Here is a 16,338-nt window from a genome sequence, read left to right on the forward strand (position 1 = left end):
GTTGAGGAGGAGGAAGAGGGGAAAACAACTTTAAAGCAGTGAAAGAAGATACCCATGATCATTGTTGTAGCAAAGCTTTTGCTCCCACAGTCTGTGGAAGCACCACATAATAGGCTGGAGAACTGACCCTGCTCTCACTGCCTGCCTTGCAGCTGCATGTGGTATTGCAACCTTGGTCTGGGAACAGCTGGCTCAGGCAAAGGCAGCTAGCTGCCCTGCTCAGCTGGGTTTTGAGATGAGCTGTTTTCTGTTGAGGTCAGTGGCAGTTTGATAGTATAAGGAGTTCAGACCACCATCCCTCGAGAGGATGGAGAAATCCAAAATGAGAAAATAGGGATAAGACTTGTTCTCTCTAAAACTGGTTGCATGATCTATTTCAGCCTGAAAAGTGCTTTTGCTAGCAAGATACAGGAAGGAGATTTTACTCCAGGATGAATTCACCATTTGCATAACATTTCCATTTAGACAGTGCTGTCAGGCAGTCATTTTAATGAGTGCTCAAACCCCCAAAGTGACTGTAGTCTAAGCCCACTGCTTGTTCCCGTGTCTTTATTGACACTCCTCTTAACTCCCTGTATTTGCCTCCTGCAGCCAAAGAGCCACATTTGGAATGAACATTTTGTCCAGACTGACTGTGAGTTCATAATGCTTCCTGACAGCAACTGTTTCCAAAAGGGCTGCATGGCACCATTTCAGCTGCAGAAACTCTGCACCAAAACAGAACCAAGACCCAGAGAGCTTGTGTCTCCCCACCTTGTCCATCATGATCACTGCACTCTTTTTAATCATTTTCTACAAGTGTTAATTATAAAGGCAATTTTGAACTCTCTGGTGAGAGCAGGCGGGGGGACCAACCTCTGCTTTGACATCTGGGCTTCCCAATTTTTATCTTATTTGTCACTGAGCATCCCTCATTCCCTCATGCCTCCTAAGCATGGGAGGAGGCCCTGAAGACATTAAGGAGTGCTTTTCTGTCTTTTGTCTCTGAATTATTTGCTGCCACATTTTTGTCAGACATCACTGCTCCTGTGTTAGGACTAGAAAGGTATGTTTGCAATTCAGGTGGAGGCCAGTCATGTGCATTTTCAGGGTTGTGATACCTCTGTAATTAACTCCTGAGGGCATAAGGCTTAGTGGTCAGTTTATAGATAGCCTATGGATCTGATAGCTGCTAATCTCATTAATCCTTGAATTTAGCTTAATTTATACCTCATTTGTTTCCCCTAGTTTATAGTAATATATTACTCAACTTCAAGAAAGAACAATAAAAAAGTGGTAATGATTTTTTTCTCAGGCCTCAAACTGTCTGCAGAGAGTGGAGGATTTGGCACTCATTTCTATTGCACTATTAAACAAATGAAAACAGTCATTGGTTAGTGATAAAATATTTCCATTTTCAATCTCTCCTTAGGCTGACTCTGTGTAATATCTTTCTTTTCTGAATACTTTTGCTTCATAAATTTTATGAATGCAAACACATATGTAGTAATACATTTCTAGAGATTTTAATATACGTGAACATTTGGCTCTCCTCCAAAAACCCATACAGGGCTCAGTACTGCCTTAATACCAGGTCTACTTCATTCCTGGCAGGAGCAGTTTGGTGGTACACAGAAATTAAGGGGGAAGGCTGTCCTTAGATTTGGTGAACTGTAGCTGTGTCACTGTAGGGGTGTGTATAATTAAGCTGGTGCAACCTCTACATTAATTTGATGGAGCTACAGCATTAAAATAGCTTTAAAAATATAATGACTGTTTAAAAAATGCAAGAAATTAAATTGCAGTAGTCTAGTTTTTGCCCACACAAAATAGTAGGGCTAATCTAGATTGGTATTTAAGGTACAAAACTGTAAAGCTCCACCTCATACCCTTACTTCTGTTGCTGTGCTCAATATGGTATTAGAAAACTTTACTGTCACTTATGTGTACAAATTAATACTTCCACAGCATGACAGGCAATGTGTTATAAGATTGATAAAATCCACACAGACAACTTTCTTGCCAACTGGCAGCTACTGTAAGTAGCTTGCTAAAGACCAGAGACCAGAAAATTTTGGTAGTGGGTTGACCCAGGCTGGGTACCAGGTGCCCACCAAAGCTGCTCTGTCACTGCCCTTCTCAGCTGGGTAAGGGAGAGAAAATGTAATGAAAGGCTTGTGTGTCAAAATCAGGGCAGGGAGAGATCACTCAGCAATTACTGTCATGGGCAAAATGCACTCAGCTAGGGGAAATTTGTTTAATATATTACCAATCAAACCAGAGTAGGATAATGGGAAATAAAAACTAAATCTTAAAACACCTTCCCTCCCTCCTCTCCTTTCTTCCCCATCTTCCCTCTTGATCTTCTCTATTTCCTTCTCAACCTGTGACACAGGGGAATGGGAATTCTGGATTTGGTTGGTTTATCACACATTTTCTCTGGTGCCCCTTCCTTCTCAAGGGAGAGCTGCTCTCTCTCTTCCCTTGCTCCAGCATGGGGTCTGTCCCATGGAAGGCAGTTCCTCTAGAACTTATCCAACATGAGTCCTTCCCACAGGCTGCAGGGGAATCTCAGCTCCAGAGCTTGGAGCACCTCCTCCCCCTCCTTTTCCACTGACCTTGGTGTCTGCTGCATTGTTTCTCTCACATATTCCTCCCTTCTGATTGCTCGTGCACAGTCTTTTCCCTCTTCTTACATCTGTTATCCCAGAGGTGCTGCCACCAACGTGGGTGGGTCCACCTTGGAGCTGGCTGGGTTGGGCTCCATCAGACCTGGGGGAAAATTCAGCAACTTCTCCCTGTAGCAACCAAAACTTTGCCATGCAAAGCAAGTAAAATTAAATTTCATTAATTAAAATCAACTGCTTCAACACAGAAAGCAACTTATTTTGCTACTTTTTACCTCATTTTCCCTCCTCATCCCAGAAATAACCAGGTGGATGTCATGTGATCAACCCAAAAATGTACAGTCGATGGCTAAATTGAATTTATGTGGAGATGCATTAATCAGAAGCTGGCTCTCAGACAGGTGGGAGTAGGGGAGGTTAGACTGAAAATGGATAAAATAAGAACAGAGAGAATCAAGAAGAAAAATACTGGTATGTGAAAGAAAAATTAGATAAATAACCCTAGCAAATTTGATTTTAAAAACCAATGCAAGATATTGGGTTAGCAGTTAACTTATTTCTATGGAAGAAATAGAGGAAATCAGAGGAAAAGAATTTCCAAATGATGAGCATTTGATGTGGGTTCAGCAGGTCTCAGATAAGCAGTGATCAGACAAGTCTGAACACAGCCCCACATTCCATCACACAGGAGCCACTGTTGGACCTCTGTCATCAGGCAACAGCTGTGCTGGATAAATGAACACTTGTTCTGCTTTGCAGGCAGCCCTGTCCCTATCAGCATGTGGAGATTAAGCCCCCTGAACCTTGGAGAAGAAGCTGAAGAGCTTGTGTCAGCCCTGGAGAGAGAGTTTTGACAAATTTGTTTGCTGCTCTCATTTCGCACTCCAGAATACAGTGCAGGTTATCAAAGATGGCTCTTGCAAACACACATAGGAACAATTTAGAGGGCATTCACAAAGACTAAATTTAGCCTCAGAAGGTTTTTCTCCCCCTGCTTCCTGTAGGATCAAGAGGAGGCATTTCCTCTGGAGCAACTCTGAGCACCCACAATGAACTCCCTTTGAGACACAGGTGAGGATTTTTCTACTCTCCACTGACTGCAGAAAGATCCTAAGGCAAATAAACTCCTTAGGCTAAAGATGGCCTTTGCAGTTATCCTCCTGTGCAGCCTGGTTTAAGAAGCAGGAGCAGTGAATCAGTCACTAACAGATTTTGAGTCAGTTCTAGGATTTTCAAGCTCACAGAAAGCCACAACTCCTCCACTGACTTTAAACACTCCAGGGCACTGTGTATGTACAGCAACTGGAAATCTGTAAGGATTGCTACACTACCAATAAGTAACATACTGCAGGGCTGACATATATTCAGAACACAAGTAACAGCAGTAGGACATAATTCAGAGCACAACATGGTTTAATTAAAATGCTTGTGGATGTTGTTAAAGAAACAGTGCTACAGACAAATGCTCATTTTATTGTTTATTTCTTTATTTAATCTGCCTGTATATGGGTGCAAAGAGGACATGCATTCCTACCAGAGAAAACCTATGGAAAATACAGCTCTTCATTGCTGTTTTTAATGTGAAATTATTTCTTGTGAAATTTTGTGACATTTTAATTGTGGATCACATATTGCATTGGGTCTGTGTAGCAAGGCTCTGGTAGCAGGGAGGGGACAGGAGTGGCTTAAGGGAGCAGCTGCTGGAAGCTTCCCCCATGTCCAACAGAGCCAAAGTCAGCCAGCTCCAAGACAGACCCACTGCTGGCCAAGGCCAGGCCAGACAGAAATTGTAGTAATACATCTGTGATAACATATTTAAGAAGGAAAAAAAAAAGTTATTGTGTAGAAATAATTGCAGACAGGGAAGGGAGGACTGAGAATATGTGAGGGAAACACTCTGCAGACACCAAGGTCAGTGCAGGAGGAGGGGCAGGAGGTGCTGCATGTGCCAGAGCAGATTCGCCTACAGCTTGTGGTGCAGACCATGGCAGGGCAGATTGACCCCCAAGAGCTCAAGAAAATCCTCAGGGAAGAAGAGACCAGCCTGCAGCTCATGGAGAACCATGCCAGAGTACAGGAAAGCCCTAAAGAGCACTGTGAATCTGTGGCAAGCCCATGCTGGAGCAGGTTCCTGGGAAGGACATGTAAAACAGTGGGGAGAGGAGCCCACGCTGGAGCAGGTTTGTTGGCAGGGATTGTGAGCCCACGGGGGGCCCATGCAGAGCAGACTGGTCCTGAGGGACTGCATGGGACAGTGCCCACTCTGGACAGTTCAGGGAGCACTGTAGCCTGTGGGAAGGACTCACACTGGGGAGGTCTGTGGAGAAGTCTGTCTCCTGTGACAGGGACCCCGTGCTGGAGCAGGGAAGGACTCTTCTCCCTGAGCAACAGCAGAAGCAATCTGTGATGAACTACCCATATCCCCATTCCTGATCTCTCTAGATCACTGGCTGGGGAGGCAGTGCAGCCCAAAATGAGGGTAGGATGGGGTGGGGGAAGGCGTTTTTAAGATTTGCTTTACTTCTCATGATCTCACTCTAATTTTGGTTGGTGGTAAATTCAATTCATTTCTCTAAGTCCATTCCATTTTGCCCATGACAGTCACTGCTGAGTGATCTCTCCCTGCCCTTATATCAAGCCACAAGCTTTTCTGTACATTTTCTGTCCCCTGTCCAGCTGAGGAGAGCAGTGACAGAGCAGCTTTGGTGGGCACCTGGTATCCAGGCTGGGTCAATGCAAAACATGCATATAAATAATCATAGATCTGAAAAACAGTATGAGAGCTTCTAGTAAGTGACTGAACCAAATGAAAGAAATTTAAGATCAGTCTCACTACTCATCCAGTCTCTGGGCTAAGGAGTGGGAATGCCTTGGTGTTCCTGCTCTCACTGATTTAACCCAATCTTCCTGGTGTTTCCTCAGTGGTTAACTGGCTGTGTTCATGGTAGCAGTGGGGGATGAGGCAATGGTGTCAGTCCTGTGTTGTCACATCAGCTCAGTCACAGCAGATTGTGGTGGTACAAAAGCAGTGACATCAACCTAGATCCCATTTTCTGTGCTTATGCAAAATGCTTATAGTTCTATAGTTATAAGAAAATGACATCATGAGATGACCCTCAGGAACTAATCACTTAGACTTTCTTCGTTATCTTTATTAATGTACATTCTTCTTGGCTATCTGAAGAGTTTTGGTTATCCAGTGAAAGGGTGCAGTATTATGAGGAAAATCTCATTCACAGGATCAGTTGAGAGAGTTTCAGAAAAGGTTTTGTGGAAAGGGGAAGGGCAGTAGGGGGAACATGAGAGGATACTGTCAGGAAAAGCCAGCAGAAATGTGTCTTGTTCCAATGAAAATGGGAAACATTGAAGAGAGAATGGGTCACTGTGGGCTATTTAAACAAGTAAAACTAAAATATGAACTGTGCTAGAAACAGAAAACTGGAGGGTCACCAAAACAGGGTTTACGTTCCAAGTTTAGTACACAGGAGAGAAACAGGGACAGCATGAGGATACACTGAAAGAGCTGCCAGGAGGTTAAAAATAATAGGAAAAGACTGTGTTATAATTCTTGAAGGCACAATAACATAAAATTACTTGACCAAGAAAATATTAATTGTAATTAATTTGTAATAAGGAGATAAATTTTGAGACCAGTTCTTATTCTCCCTAAGACTAATTGGACTTTTGCCATGAAGTTTATTGGGAAGGAGATTAAACTTTAAATAATGGCTTGCTTAAGAAATCATTGATGTAATTATGAACTGCTGGGGAAAAGTAACTAAGAAATACATAATGAAATATCATCACTTGAACAAATGCATCTGAGGTATCCCTTCAGATATTTAAAGAACTGATGGAACAGCTAGTTGCTAAAAAACCCCACAGAGAATTGAGGAAGTATCAGGAGACTAATAAAGTGTCAGCATGCCAGAAGTCTTAAAAAACTGAATTAAGAGTAACTATGGAAACTATTGTCCTATAGGCATGGCTCCAAATTGAAACAAATACTATAAATAGTGAAGCTGAAGGGGGCAATGTATTTACATGGAGGTGAATAGTGTAATGAGACCCTGCTAGGGCCCAGGTGTGCTGCAGCACACCAAGGCAGGCCAATCAGAATGTTTATCCTCCACATCTTTTACAATGAAGCCACAAGATAAGCAGAGGACAGCACAGCATCAAGACTTTACAAAGGCATTTGATGCTGTGCCACATAATATCTTAAGGAAATTACTGAAACAAGTCAGCTGGGGCTAAAATTCACTTAAAGGTGTCAAAGCTGGCCACTGAACTGTAGACAGAAACTAAATCTGAATAGCAGTCAGCATGGTCAAGGATAAGCAGACAGTAGTATCCTTTAAAGGTCAAGATATGGTCCAATGTCTGGAGGATAAGGCATTAATTAAATGTGAAAGTGGTTACAATAGTAGGAAGACTGATTTACAGCACAGAGGAGAGAGGTTCAGATTGTTCTCTAAGGTTACTCTGGATCTCATAAAGGGAGGCTAAACTTAAAATTAAATTAATAAGTAATAATGCTAAGCATTAACAGCACTTTGTGACCATTAAGGGACAAATAAATTTTATGAACTACAAATACTTTTTTTTTTTGCATATGAAAGAATGTCTTTCTTAGATGCTTATTCAGACTGTATAATCAGAAAACTCAAATTCAGAAAGCAACAATAATGAAATGATAATTTGCTTGATATCTTTCTTGTTCTGAGAGGAATATTCCCTTTAGATTGTTTGTATTGCTCAGATTAGGTTGAGATTTGCACACCCAACTGGTACCATCAGAGGGCTCCATACTCTGAAGTTTTCCTCATGAATGAGGACAGTGGCAGTAGTGGGTGGTAAGGAATGAAGGGCTGGATAGCAGGGCACTTCTGTGACTGTCCTGGGTCAGACCAAGGGCTTAGCCAGGATAGTGCAGCCCCTTTAACAGTGGCTGAAATAGATTTTACAGAAGATGAAGGGCATGACAAGCACATATAACAATTTTCAGTAACTCTTCCCTGGACTCTATTGGTTTCCAGCTTAGGGCTCAGTCACTCTCAGCTCAGTCACTTGTGGTTTTAGTAACTCCAAATGATTCCTTTTGCGTGAACTTTTCCAGCCTTCCCTTGAATGAACAAAAATTTCTAGCACTGGCACTGCACTTAGTCTCACAACAATAACATTCATTGCAGGAAGTACCACATCCTTTTGTTTGCTCTGAAGCTGCTGCTATTAACTGCAATTGACACCCTCTAACTCCTGTATTGGGAGTCTTGGCAGAGCCAGACTCTGGCCATCCCATTTGTGCCACTTGTGCTTTGGTGTATTTCTATCTTATATGCCCTTGGTTGTCTTTTTCATGGACTGATTATCTTTTTCTGCAAGTTGTCGACTGGTTTTGCCTACACTGAAGCCATTTTTCCAGATTCATGAGTAGGTTCGCTGGCACAAGATTGCCTCAGAATTGTATCTTTGATGTCTCAAAGTATGCTTTATGGCCTTTCAAGAGAAGCCTGAATGCATAAACTGAATTCAGTTGCTGCAATGAAGCCCTGTGAACAGGGAAGGAGAGACATTTTGAGATGTATGAGCCACTGCATGCACCAAACTGTAGAGTTCGCAGAAGCTGTGAGGTTTCCCAGCATCTCAAACAATGCTGAAGCAGAAAGCAGCAGGCAGAGACATTTCCAGGAGAGCTGGAGCCTCGCTGCTGGACTTCGAGTTACTTGAGCGTGTCCAGAGGAGGGCTACGAGACTAGTAAGGGGCTTGGAGCACAAGCCATATGAAGAGCGACTGAGGGAGCTGGGGTTGTTTAGCCTGGAGAAAAGGAGACTCAGGGGCGACCTCATCGCTCTCTACAACTTCCTGAAGGGTGGCTGTGGTGAGCTGGGGGTCGGTCTCTTTCTCCGGGCGACAACAGATAGAACAAGAGGACACAGTCTCAAGCTGCCTCAAGCGAGATGTAAGTTAGAATTAAGAAGGAAATATTTCACAGAAAGAGTGGTCAGATACTGGAATCATTTACCCAGTGAGGTGGTGGAGTCATCATCCCTTGAAGAATTCAAAAAAGACTGGATGTGGCACTTGCTGCCATGATCTAGTTGAACAGTTAGAACATCAGCTGGACTTGATGATCTTATAGGTCTCTTCCAGCCTTGAACTTCTGTGATTCTGTGATTCTGTGACTTGGTGTCAGGGTGCCTGGCCATGGGTGCTACCTTTGCAGAAAGAGGGACAGAGACTCACTCTAGAGCTAAGAACAAGCACTGCTGCTCTGCCTTGGATTTTCCTAGAGTGTAAAAGGGACCACTGCCATCATCCTCCTTGTTTCAGCACTTGTGGAGGCTCTTGCTTTGTTATCTGAGAAAAAAAAAAGAGGTTCCTGGTTAGATACTGCACCCAGTGCTCTAAATTGTCATACACCAATGTCTGTCTGAGCAGGATGAGGTCTCACACTGCACATTAACTCTATGGAGTCATGGCTTTCACTTAGGGTCTTCAGTTTTGGGACGGGTATTTTGTCTTTCTGTCACCAGTCTGTGGATTTTACTTCAGTTCTATGGTGGTTCAATGATATTTTGCACACAAAATATCCTTTTTCAAGTGTGTGCCTTTGCACTCTTGAAACAGTTGACATGTCTATTAAAGACAGAGAATGACTGTGAAATTGCAAATAATTTATTTCCATGAAACTTCAGGGATTAGTTGCTAAGTTTGCCCAGTGTATCTTTTAGGACTCATCCTCAATACTGATTTCCATCCTTCTTTCTATCTGTCCTTTATTATTTTGCTTTTCTCATCAAAAGTGACATATTATTAGGAGGAAAATAATCCCAAAATGCTGTCTTTAATTCCTCCCTGGTTTTTCTTTCCTGAAAACCATGTCTGTAGCCTTTTTGCCTTCTGCTTGCACAGTTGACTGAGCAATAACACAAGTAGTTTTTTATTCCCAAGTGGGAAGGCAGAGCTGGAATGCTGAGTCTTGCTGAGGTCTGAGAAAGGGGGTTTCTTTTATAACTTGCAGATAAAAACCTGCTACAATAAAATACAAAAGAGTTTTCAAATAGTGAGAATGGGGTTGCCCAGCTCTGTGCTGTGCTCTGCTGCTAATGCACAGCAATTTTCCCAAAACAGAGTGCAACACAGGTGGGGCTGAACTTTGTAATTGTGCAGGAGGGGAGGAAAGGAATACCCAGGAATCCCTTTTCCCCTTGCTTTTATGGCATGAATGAGGCTTTGCCTTTTAGGAAAGAAGCCACACACCTCTCCAGCTGGCTGGCAGTCTCTGTGCCTTTTTGCTGTAGAGTGTAGCCCTGCAGCAAAATCTTGCTGACCTACCTGGGGCACTGTGAATGCCAGGCTGAGGCAGGAGAACTGAGATTGTTGGACCTTGCCAGGCAAGGGCTGTGTGTCACAGCTCACGTTTCTGGGTGTGTGCATCATGCTAGAAAATGCTGCTCTGCTCTCCTTGTGTGAGGGTGCTGTAATAACAGACACACTGTTGTTGAACTACAGAAGTTGGTAAGATTCTGTTTATCTAAAGGCTGGAAGTCTGAGAGGTTGCTGTTGTGGTAAATTCTTTGCAAGCTTTTGCAGTCCTAAGCACATGACCCTCTGCTGTCTCTAACGTTGTGCTGCCATTGGCAGACTTTCCATTACATAATGTTGACCCATATTTGTGATATGTGACATTTTTTGCTAAAGACTGTCAGGGATAATCTGTCACAGAATAAACTTTCTGATTATATGCTGAGACTGTCATCCTTTAGCACAAACATAACTTGTGCCTCAGACAATGATATTCCTTGCTAAGACAAGCAGAGTATAGTTCTCTCAGGTGAAAAAAACACCATGAGAGCATTGTGTGCTCTGAGACTGAAATACCTAGGACTAAATTCATTGCCAAGTGTTTGCATGGAATCACATCTGGGAGGAATTTGAGCTTTAAAAAATGTTGATCCCCTGCCCAGGTGATGGGAGTGGTGATAGGCTGAAGGAAGCACGCAGCCTGAAGTGTGACTCTGCAAAATACTGTCTCAGGCAGGTCTAGCTTTAGAAAAGCAGAGCTATGGGAAAGGTTTCTCTGCTCTACACTTACACTGAGGTCTGCTGGTAGTTGGAGAGTTAATCAGTTTTTTCTTTAAAAAAATTGTAATGGTGTGGAGAAAGAAATAGATAGAGCTCAGACGGATTATTGCTACAAGGTAGCTGAGAAATGAGAGGCCTCTGAGGAATGGGAACACCCCCAAAGCTGTGTGCTTTCAAAGAGCTATGCAAAATCCATCCATTCTTAAAAACCTGATTTCAGTTGCATAGAATAAGAAGTAGAGGAGAGAAAGGTGTATAAAATAGAGGCAGAGAGAATAAAGTGGGAATTCTCTCAGTATTCAAGAACAGTGTCTGTTTCAAATGGACTTTATATAATGTTATAGCAAAGTAACAAGATTGTGTGAGCTGCTGAAGTGTCTGCCACATTGTGGAAGGGAATGAATGTGGAACATAAGGCTGAGAGACTAAATACACCATCTTCAGGGAAAGAAATTTTTCAGCCTTACGTAGGAGATGCCTGTGTGCTAAGAACAGTTGCAATATCAAGGAGAAAGGTTTTGATTCAGCACAGGGAATTAATGCCTGTCAGAGACAAAATTAAAACCTGATGAATGCAGTCTCACCCACTTTAATTTCTTCCCTTTCTGATTCTAAATTTGTCCTCATTCTGTCTGTGAATTCATTCATGTATTCCTCTCCCCACCTCCCCATTGACTCACACTCTCCCTTCCTGTTATTACTTCCTTTTCATTTTCTCTTCCTTTAGGTTCCCTTTCCACTCATTCCATTTCTCCTCTGCCTGACCCCTCTGCACTCATTTTACATCATGATGAAAAACATCAGAGACATAAAGAGCAGGAAGAAAAAAAAAAAAGATGAACAAGAAAGAATGGAGGGTGGGGGGTGTAAAGAGTACATAGTCCCAGAAGGGTGCTCAGCATTGCTCTTTCTCCCCAGGATGTACTACAGATTTTTGAAGGTGTCAGAGGAATCCAGGCTCCTAAAAACTGTTCCTTGCCTCTAGGCTGCAGAAGCACCTGTCTGTGGCTTCATGAAAGGCAACATCAGAGTTCATTTTCTGAGATTAGTGTCTCTGGAAACCATCATAAAGCATGGAAGGATCCCAAAGTCCAGTGTTAGTGGATGACAGACATCCAGCTATGCTTGGAGCTTGCTGCTGTGCCAGATCAGTGAGGGAGAACTTGGGACTGCAGAAAGAGAAATGGGAGTTTTAGGGACTCTCTGGACTTGCTGTCACACAATGCTGACCAAGAAACATCACAGCCTCAGTCTTGGTGGGAGCCTGCATGCAATGAACTGCTGTTTCTCAAAGCAACCACTGTTGATATCTCATGATCAGTGGCTAAACAGTGTCAGTTTTATTTTGGTGAAACAACAAACCGGTGCCAGGAATGCTTGTTGTTAATGTGTGGTAGGAAATGGGCTCAAACCACTTTGTCTGGAAACTGGTGATCCCATCCCAGCACAGTGAGCTTGATCCCACAGCCAGTCCATAACCTGGAGAAAGCAGTGCACTCCTGCAGCCCCAGGCCCACAGGCTGCTCCTTTGTCCAGCCTGCAGGCCTGTGGTGGGCAGGAAGCTGCACTGTCACACCTGATGATGGCACAGAGCTACACAAGTTTAATTTATTATCCTGTTCCTTTTTAAATTTTCTCATTTTCTGGCCCCATTCTTGTTCCTGAAGGTGGAAACTGATAAATAAGTACTTTTCGAAAAGACCTGATAGGAATGGTACCAATACTATGCAGATTATTTCTCCTTCCCACAAAAAAGGCAGGTGGGAAGTGTGCAGGGCAGATAGCAAGAAATTGCTCATTCCCATACCCTCTCGCAATCAGTTACCTTCTGCCAGCTTTTCTAGGTTTTAGATTGATAAACCTAAATATTTCTTTCTAATATTTAGAAAGGCTAATATTTCTTTCTGCAAATTCTTCCATAATCAGGAAGGATCAGAGTGGACGGCAGACCCTTGCAGCTGGGTGTGATTGCACAGCGCGGTCATGGTGGGCTGTGCGCTTAGGGAACGGCAAGTCGCTAACTGTGGCTTGGGGATGGTTTTGCCTTGGGGACTCTGTCGGGTTATGGAGTAACCTCGACAGAAGCCACGCCGCGGCGGTGGGAAGCTGTGTTCGAGGCAGGCCGGCTGGGACCCGGACCGGCCGCTCGCAGGGCCTGACCCGGAGGGGTTGGACTGGCCGGGAGCTTCCCGTGGAAGCGCGGCTGCGGTTACATAAGGAGCGGAGGGGGAAGGGACGGCTCCGAGGCGGCGGCCGCGGCCCCTTTAAACGCGGATCCCGGGGCGCGCCGGCCGCCCGCCTCGCTGCTGCCCCCTCCCCGGCTCGCTGCGGTGACAAATCCGCTCCTCGCCCGCCTCCTCCGCCGAGCGCTCGCAGCCGAGCCGGGCGGCGCCGGGAAGCGCTGCCGCGCGGCTCTGCACCCGAGCCGGCCAGCCCCAGCCTCAGCCCCCGGCCAAGCCACAGCAGGCAGCGGCGAGGGGCGCGATGGAGGCTCCGCGCCTGGCGCACACCATGAGCAGCCCCACGAGCCCCTGCGAGGAGGTGATCAAGAACCTCAGCCTGGAGGCGATTCAGCTCTGCGATAGGGACGGTAAGCCCGGGCTCGGCGCGGCTAATCCCTGCAGACGTAAGATGCTGCTGCCCTCATGGATGCTAATGCAAATTAATCCGCGCGTCGTATGGTCCTTTGTTATCCCCCGTGAATTTGTAGGTGCAAGTGTTCCCCACCCCTGCCGCCGCTGCCGCCACCCTCCTGCCATTGAGAACAAAAGAAAAAGAGAAGGTTGCACCTTGCTGGAGGGAAGGGAGGGAAAACCGCCGCTCCCTAAGCCGTGCCTGGCGTTGCGGCGCGATTACCCCGGGCAAGCCTGATGCACAACCCTGCCCCTGCCAGGAATGGACGCTGGGGCTTGTTCTGGGAGAGGCAGCCACGGGAGCCAGAGCCCGAGCTGCGGAGAGTCCGGAGCTAGGGATGGGGTAGCGGCCCTGGTGGGGTTTTATTGCCCGCGGTCTCCAAAGTCCTTTGTATTCCAGCGCAATTCCCGTGCTCCAGGTAGACGGGCGGCTGTGCCGGCTGCCGTGGGCAAGCGGCCAGACTTGTTGCCGGTCCCTCGTGAGAGCCATGAGGCGGCGAGCGGACCGAGCCTGGGGCTCGCAAGATGGGGCTCGGGGGGAGACCGAGCGGGAGGCGGTTCAGCACCGCGGACAGCACCGCACCGACGGGCCCGGAGCCCCGAGCCGAGCTCTGAGCCCCGAGCCGAGCCCCGAGCCCCGAGCCGCGCTCCCGCCGCGCCGCGCCTGGCGCCCGCACCGCCGCCGGAGACCGCAGTGCCCTGGGGACAGCGGCTGTCAGCCCGGCCGCCCGTCTGTTCCCCGGCAGGCACGCGAAGTTCGGTTCCACGCTAGCAGGGGCGGGTGTTAAAGGTTGTCTGTGTTGAAGCAAGCAGATAAATGTCAGGTGGTGACGGGGGACAGCCAAAACAAGTGTACGTGCTCGAAGCGACGCTGACGGCTGACTAGGGCAGAAGAGAGACATGTCGTTTGTACCCAACTGTGACTGACAAAACTAAACAGACTCGCTGGCTGTCAAACAATGAACTAATATTTTTTTTCGTAGAGCAGTATATCATTTTTTTCTCATGTATCAGAAAATTTCTATCTTGTCGTTTCACATCGAATTATTAAAAACCACTTCTCATTCTTGGATGCAAATTGTGCTTTGGGTGTGGAATTTGTAACCTAGTAAATGTACCAAGGAATGGGGATACTGTATCAGTGACTGGTACGGCTGAATTAATGAAACTCTTTCCTTGTGGTGAGCATATTTTTGGAGCACAAGAGTTAAAGCTGATGGCTATAGAGAGTCAGGCCAGTTTTCTCTGTTATTTTTTACAAAATGGCATTAAATACTTCACTTTTTTGACCTAGGCAGACTCTAAGACCATTTAAGAACCTGAATTTTTGTAAGCTCTTATTTTTTCTTGTAATATTGGGGGGAGGGGGAAAAAAAGTAAGGCATTGAACATCTTATCAGTATCAGCTTTTTATCAGTATTATTTTTTTAGCTACATTAGAATTTCTTGGATTTTTTTTCTTTCAATGTTGGAATTATGATATATGCACTTCTATCCATTCATGCCTAACTCACAGGAAGCTGAACTATGTTTATAGTAGTGGAGATTACACTGGGTTTTTCACATATATTCCTTTTAATTAATAGTAGATATAATTAAAAATAGTTAAATTATGCAATCTTTCATATCTGTGTACCCTAAGTAATTGTAGTGAAGTAGCCCATGTTAATCATGACAAACTCTATTTGCATCAACACACTATAGAAAAGGATTGCTTGATTCCTATGGATTAATGTCATACAGACCAGCAAATGGAAAAATGTAGTATTTTTGTTTCAGTTCCTTTTTGGTTAGACTTGAAAACAACAACTTTCCTGTAGATGTGGCTTTACAAACTAACCTTCATCAAGCAAGCTGCCATCATCCAGGGCTGCTCCTCAATGCACGTCTGAATTTCCACAGGAGCTGCGTGTGTTGGGGATGGCAGGGAAACAACTCGGTGCCTCAGTTGGCACAGGGCTGCTCTTGAGCATACTCCAATATTTCCTACAGGTGGCACTTATGCATCAAAAAGCTTGTTTTAATGGAAACACCAAACAAGGAAGCAAAGGGTAGGGCTTTCATCGTTGAGATAAGTGTACAGATGTACACACCATACGTTTAGATCCCTGCACATGGGTACATTTGTATTATAAATACTTTCAATTTATTTTAAGGTATCTTTGTTGAAAAGGGTGATGTTCTTAAGGTGATTGGCTTCATTGAGGTCCAACAAAGTCTTGTGATAAATAGCAATGTATTGCACATAGTAAATTATAATCATGCTAGATTTTCATATTCTGAAAATGTCCTTGGTCTTTAAGCTGTACTAACTGGAAAGACAGCCAGTGAAACCATAACATTATACATCCAACTATGACAAATTCTGCAATGCACTTAGTTGGAATTGCAAGCACTGCTGCAGTAGAAACATAAGCAGTAATGAAAAATTTATGTAGCTAGCAAAATATTTTTCTTATTTTCTAAGACAAGAGGATTAATATTGAGATGTTTTGTATTCAGCAAATTTGGTTATACCTTCTGTGAAGGTTTATACAAGAGCCACAAATCTAGAAATTGGAGTAAGCAATTAATAATATCATGGCAGTTCATCTTTTTTTGGATTTTTTTTCTGGGTTTCTTTCAGTGTTGGTTTTTCAGTCATTGTCATCTTTCTTAACAAATCAAAGCAATTTAAAAACATACAAATGTTAAATAAGAGATAAGAAATATATGCACTTTGGAAATTTTTTTTTTAGATAAAAACTCCTGATAAGATTTGGTTCAACATGAATGCAACATTGCAAATCCATTTATGAGCTGTTATTTTCAAAGGCATCTTGCATTATTTGCTCCTGTTCTTTTACATGGGTCTAATAGCACAGCTCAGTCTGATGCACAGTCTAACCTGTAGCTCCTCAGAACTCTCTTGAACTCATTCTGTGTATAGGAAAAAATGTAGCATTTGTTATTTTTCTTTGACTTATTTAAACATTGTAGCCATACTTCTGTAAGCTTAGGCTAGGAATGA

General features: G+C 44.3%; 1 protein-coding gene across 3 annotated transcripts in view; it reads left to right on the plus strand.

Moving 5' to 3' along the window:
- The window catches only part of PHYHIPL (phytanoyl-CoA 2-hydroxylase interacting protein like), a 56,890-nt gene that overhangs the window by 10,634 nt on the left and 29,918 nt on the right, over positions 1-16,338 (plus strand). Inside the window, exon 1 of one of the 3 annotated variants that reach the window (XM_059476913.1) lies at positions 4,598-4,786. The exons of 1 other annotated variant lie outside the window; for it this stretch is intronic. In XM_059476913.1, coding sequence (XP_059332896.1) covers positions 4,660-4,786 — 127 coding nt within the window. In that variant the 5' untranslated portion in view covers positions 4,598-4,659. Of the gene's footprint in view, positions 1-4,597; positions 4,787-13,081; positions 13,286-16,338 lie in introns of those variants that run through there. One more of the 3 variants, XM_059476914.1, reaches the window with a different exon arrangement.

Source organism: Ammospiza nelsoni, chromosome 8 (genome assembly GCF_027579445.1).
Source record: "Ammospiza nelsoni isolate bAmmNel1 chromosome 8, bAmmNel1.pri, whole genome shotgun sequence".
In the NCBI taxonomy this organism is placed as follows: Eukaryota; Metazoa; Chordata; class Aves; order Passeriformes; family Passerellidae; genus Ammospiza; species Ammospiza nelsoni.